At 38.1% G+C, this 5,077-nt stretch overlaps 1 protein-coding gene across 1 annotated transcript in view; it reads left to right on the top strand.

Moving 5' to 3' along the window:
* Positions 1-106: 106 nt before the first annotated feature.
* Positions 107-5,077, top strand: part of LOC104410588 (protocadherin Fat 1-like) — a gene marked incomplete at its 3' end in the record, with an annotated part of 62,866 nt that continues 57,895 nt past the window's right edge. The window contains exon 1 of the mRNA XM_010020810.1: positions 107-142. Coding sequence (XP_010019112.1) covers positions 107-142 — 36 coding nt within the window. The remainder of the gene's footprint in view (positions 143-5,077) is intronic.

Here is a 5,077-nt window from a genome sequence, read left to right as displayed (position 1 = left end):
CTTTCGTAAGAGCCGGCAGGAACTGAGCCGACAGGTTGCTTCTGAACTGCATCGAGGAAAAGGGATAGCGGTGATTTTTCTCCCCCCTGGAGGCAAGGTGTCTCGGATGCGGCTGATGGGCCGTTGCAAACTTAATTCCTTGGTAAGCCGGCAGGGGCGATTCGCGGCGAGAAAGTACCTTAGTGTGACTTTCTTCCTTTGTCTGCACTTTAACTCCGTGTCTCTCGCCGTTCATTCCTCGCCGCGTTCCTCCGAAATATGAAGGGCAGCGTTTGGCCCCGGCTTTCCGGGAGATCCTGGCTGGGCGCATCAGCCGGCTCTTGTGTTTGCTTTCTTTCTCTTCACGGCAGTTGAAAGAAAACAAAGCGTTGTTTGAAAGGTGCGCTTTTCAACCTCTTGGTGTCAGTGAGCGGCGGTGTCTTACTGCTGATAATATCCCCCCTGTTGTAAACTTCCTTTTTTTTTGGGGGGTGGGGTGGGAGAGGGAACGCATTAATAACTTTAAGAACGCTGCCTTCTAGAGTAGGTTTTCTTGAGCTTTAAATACTTGCATGCAAGTTGTTCATAGGCAGTTGAATGGGAAATATTACCTGTATTCTTTTACCACCTCTGCTGTCTTTCTGTGGAAGAAAAGAATGCTGTGTAGTAGATGTGTATTTCCTATTTACTTGTCTAACTATGTGGAAATATTCAGCTGTCTAGTGAGTAAAATGCTTTACTTGAAGGTTGAAAGCTTCTTAATTTTTGAGTTTGTTCTCTGTGGGATCCTAAAGTCTCACTTTTAGGATTTTGGAAGGTGAGCTTTAGCAGTCGTCCCAGTAGTGGGACAGTCTCCTGGTTTTTATAACTTAGCATGTGGAATAACTTTATATGGCTAAATTATCACTGCTGTCAGTGCGAATAGGCAAATACAGAATTCCCCTAAACCCTCAAAGATTTACTTCTTTGTTTGTTGGATTTAAGTTTAAAGCTGAGTTCAGGCTCAGTTAAACTACTTTTGCCGTCACAAACTTTAAGGTGCCATGTTAAATTTCGATCAGACTTCCCCTAACAGACATTGAAGGTCTGCTTTTCCTTGCGCAACTGTTGAGTTCAGTATGAGATACGCTAGTAAGTAACTGCGGTATAGATAAACAGTAGAAGTTCTCTGTGTGAAACTTTGTTTCACTTCGGATTCAGAATCTTTGCATGCTGGTTGAGTACAGCTGCTGCATTTTTCCTTTTAACAGCAAAGGTCTCAAGCATAAATCAAACATATCTCATGAGATTAAAGCATAATGTGGAGAATGCAAGCATAAAACTAGTCTTTAGTCAAAAGTTGAAACTGTTATGTTAATCTCTATGACAATGTACAATTTTTTTTTTTTTTTTTTTAATAACTTACCAGCTTTACTGAATTAACATTGTGGTACACTTCCATCATGTGTTAATGTTCTAAATACCAAAGTAGACGGATGCACTCCCTGCCTCCCAGGAAAGCAGATGACACTGTTAAGGTTTTTATTGGAACCTTTAACATCCTGAAACAGCTAAACCTGATTTTTTTTTTCCAGTCGGACTGCATAAAAAATGGCTTTTCAATATTTGAAAGAGTAGGTGTAACTACAGTTAGTACAGCCCACAAACCCCTATGATCTCTTGTAGACGTTTACAATAGGAACCCTGTCATGACAGTTTAGTTACTGTGGTAATAACTTTTCACGGTGCATTTGTGTCAAATGGCATTAATAGCTTATCCTGATCAAAACTGACTTTTAAAGTAAAAAAGTGATGTTATGATTGGTAGAGGCATTTTAGTTTTACTAACTGAACATTACAAGTCAAAGAAGCTGGTGAAACCCCCGCTACGTTTGCTAAAAGTTAAAGGTTTCAGTACACAAGCATTTTAGAAACAACACTAAAGAACCTCTTTCAATCCTCAGAATACTCTGGTATGTCCCTAGAGCAGTGTAACAGGCCATGATCAGAGAGTCTTATTCTGCTAATGTAAATGATGTAGTTTAGTCTTGCAGCAGGTCCTTCTGGATTTAACTAGCAGATCTTGTGTGTAGAAAAGGGATAGCAGTGGGAAAAAGACTGATCATGATTTGGGCCATGTGGCCTATGTTCTTTTTCTACCTCTGCTTGCTGGGGGAGTAAATTTGCTCCCTCTTAATACATTATGTAGAAGATAAGCTTGTTTGGCTGGGTTTTCTTGTCAGCTTGTTTGGCATTGAGATTACTCTTTACTAAATACTCTATGATTGAAACTTTCAAATCTCAAACTTTGAAGCCTAGGTACTGTAAACATGCTACTAAGAGAGACGGTCTTTTACATTACTGCAATCTTACCCAAATCATCTTCATTTGTAAGTTATCAAATTGAGGTCTGATAGCTCCAAAATTTTGCATCTTAAACTTTGAATCTGAAGATAGTTCTAATTTCTAAGTTGTATTAGTTTTGCCTCCCCAGGTACAAATTACGCTAATGTGTTAATAATTTTGTTAATGTTGTAACTAAGTAGTAAAACTGTCTTGCATATCCCAGCACTTAATATGCATATAAATCAAAATTACCAGGACATGCATATAAATAAAAATTATTCGAATAATAATTTCCAAATAGGAAATCAAAGTTTGTTTAAAAGGAGCTTTTCAGAATAAATATGGTGTGCACTTCTTGTAAACCTAGGGCTATGATGTTTTGCTAAGCAAAAAGTTGCCTTATGTGTTGAAAATGGATGCAGAAAATCCTAAACTGGTCCTATTCCAAAGATAATAAAAAATTTAGGAGTTCAAAGTGTAGCCTTTGGCTAAAATGTTTCTGAAATTCAGTCATTCTGGCTTACTGTAATGATCCATCTGAGTTTATATCTAACACATTATCACTTTATCTTAACACTTTCATGCTTTCCCTTGTTAGTTAACTGTCTTTACTACTGACATTGTTTAATACTTGAGATATTTATCAAGATTATATAATGTTGATTTTTGGATAATCCTGGGTCAACCTTCTTTTTTCTTTTTTTTTTTTTTATTTTATTTTTCTTTTTGTCTTTGCCTTTTTTTTGTTGTTGTTTTTATTTTTTTGTTTCCAGTAGCTCTGTAAATTATGACAAGATGGAAAAAGTACTGATAGGACAAGGGGTAACGGGTTTAAATTTAAACAGGGGAAACTCAGGTTAGATATAAAGAAGTTCTTCACTGTGAGGGTGCTGAGGCCCTGGAACAGATCGCCTAAAGGCGTAGTAAATGCTACATCCCTGGTAGTGTTCAAGGCCAGGTTGGACAGAGCCTTGGGTGACATGGTCTGGTGTGAGGCATCCCTGCCAATGGCAGGGGGTTGGAATTAGATGATCTTAAGGTCCTTTCCAACCCTAACCATTCTATGATTATGTGCAATGCCTAAATTGCTTTTATCTAACATGGTTAACTGTTTAGTTGAGAGATGCTCTTAAACTCTTGGTTGTGACTCAGCAAACCTTAGAAGTTGCTGCTTGGTTCTCTTACTGGTAGTTGCGTCAGCATGCGTAATAGGCTGCCCGTTGCCAGTTCTGAGCAGGCTCCACTTGAAGTTATTACAGAAATGCAGTAAAAAGTGCTTAAGGTATTATGGCACAGAAAAATATTTACAGTAATAGTAAAACCTGCACATGTGTTAAACTTTGAATTTTAATGAGGAGTTTGGATATCTTGGCTATCTATTTAATGAGGAGTTTGGATATCTTAACACAATCTAATGCATCATCCTGTGGTGCCCATTGTGTCTAATGGGCCTGAGGAGCAGATGATAAAAGATATGGACAGGTACAGTGTTTTATGTAATAGACAGACTACTTCAGACAGCCTGTTGCCTAATAAAAGTGTAGACAGTGAGTTATGGAGTGCCATAAATCAGAGCTGGAGCTGTGTTTTGGACTTCAGCGTAAGCAAAAAAAAAAAAAAAGAAAAATTCTAATGTAACTAAGGGAGAGAAGAGGGAAAAATCAGATCAGATCAGCATTATATCTGATCATTACGTAGTTTTGGTGTTTTGGTGTTCTTTTTGTGTTTGGGTTTTTTTTTTTTTTTTTTTTTTTTAACACCTTCCAAAATTCCAGCAAGATGGAATAAAAGAACCTGTTTCTATTGAATAATTTAAAAAGATGTAATAATTTCTTAACATGACTTTTATGACAATCTAATGGCATCTGAAATTGTTTGGAGTTTTGGAAGTATTGATATCATTTATTTATTACAGGTTTGGGGTTTGGTTGTTTTTGTTTTACTAGGGGCAGGGCTTGTTTGGTTTGTTGTGTTTGTGGGTTGGTTTTTGTTTGGTTTTTTGTTTTGGTTTTTTTGGGTTGTTTTTTTTTTTTTGTTTTGTTTTTAATGAAAATGTTCATTTACTTGGCAGCATGTTAGGGGGATGAAGCACTGGAGACCCAAGTGCCTGTTTATTCCCAGGACAAATCATAGCCTGGGAAGAAGAGTACTTAGGCAAGGAATGACTGTTAACCCATTGAAATGGCAGCTGTTCCAACATCAAGCTGGTTTGCCTTACCAGCCTTTCCTTCATTCAGCATTAAAACCTTGTCAGCAGTGGTTCCAGCTAGTGACTTACTTTTACAATCTCATACACTTTTTATTGTTTGCCTCTTCACTTTTTATTGTTTGCTGTGGTTATAGCTTTAATCATGTAACTTCATTGCTAGATTTGGAAGACATACATGCTTGCTCCCCCCCCCCCCCCCCCCCCCCCCCACCCCCAACCTTTTCATTACTGCTTTCCAGTATTTCCTATAGCTTGTGTGCACAAGTCTTAAATTCTTCTTAGAAATATTGACTTACTAATAGCTGTGACTGAATTCCTTCTTCTGAGTTTTTTGGAGTGAACTATTGGAAGCATTCTGAAGCTTCAATTTGTTATGCTGTGAGACTTTGGAGAGTAAAGACTGTTGCTATAAACCCAGGTGAGGAAGGTGGTCCCAAAGGTCTTGTTCCTGAGGTTTCTACCTTTCTTCGTACTCCAGTTTTGTCTGGATTTAGGCATTGGAAATGACACACTGACTTTTTCAAATGGAAAAGCCAGTGAGGGTGTGTTCTATGTCTGTCTTGA

Source organism: Nestor notabilis, unplaced genomic scaffold (assembly GCF_000696875.1).
Source record: "Nestor notabilis isolate BGI_N333 unplaced genomic scaffold, ASM69687v1 scaffold3078, whole genome shotgun sequence".
In the NCBI taxonomy this organism is placed as follows: domain Eukaryota; kingdom Metazoa; phylum Chordata; class Aves; order Psittaciformes; family Psittacidae; genus Nestor; species Nestor notabilis.
This window is presented reverse-complemented; position numbering and strand designations above follow the sequence as displayed.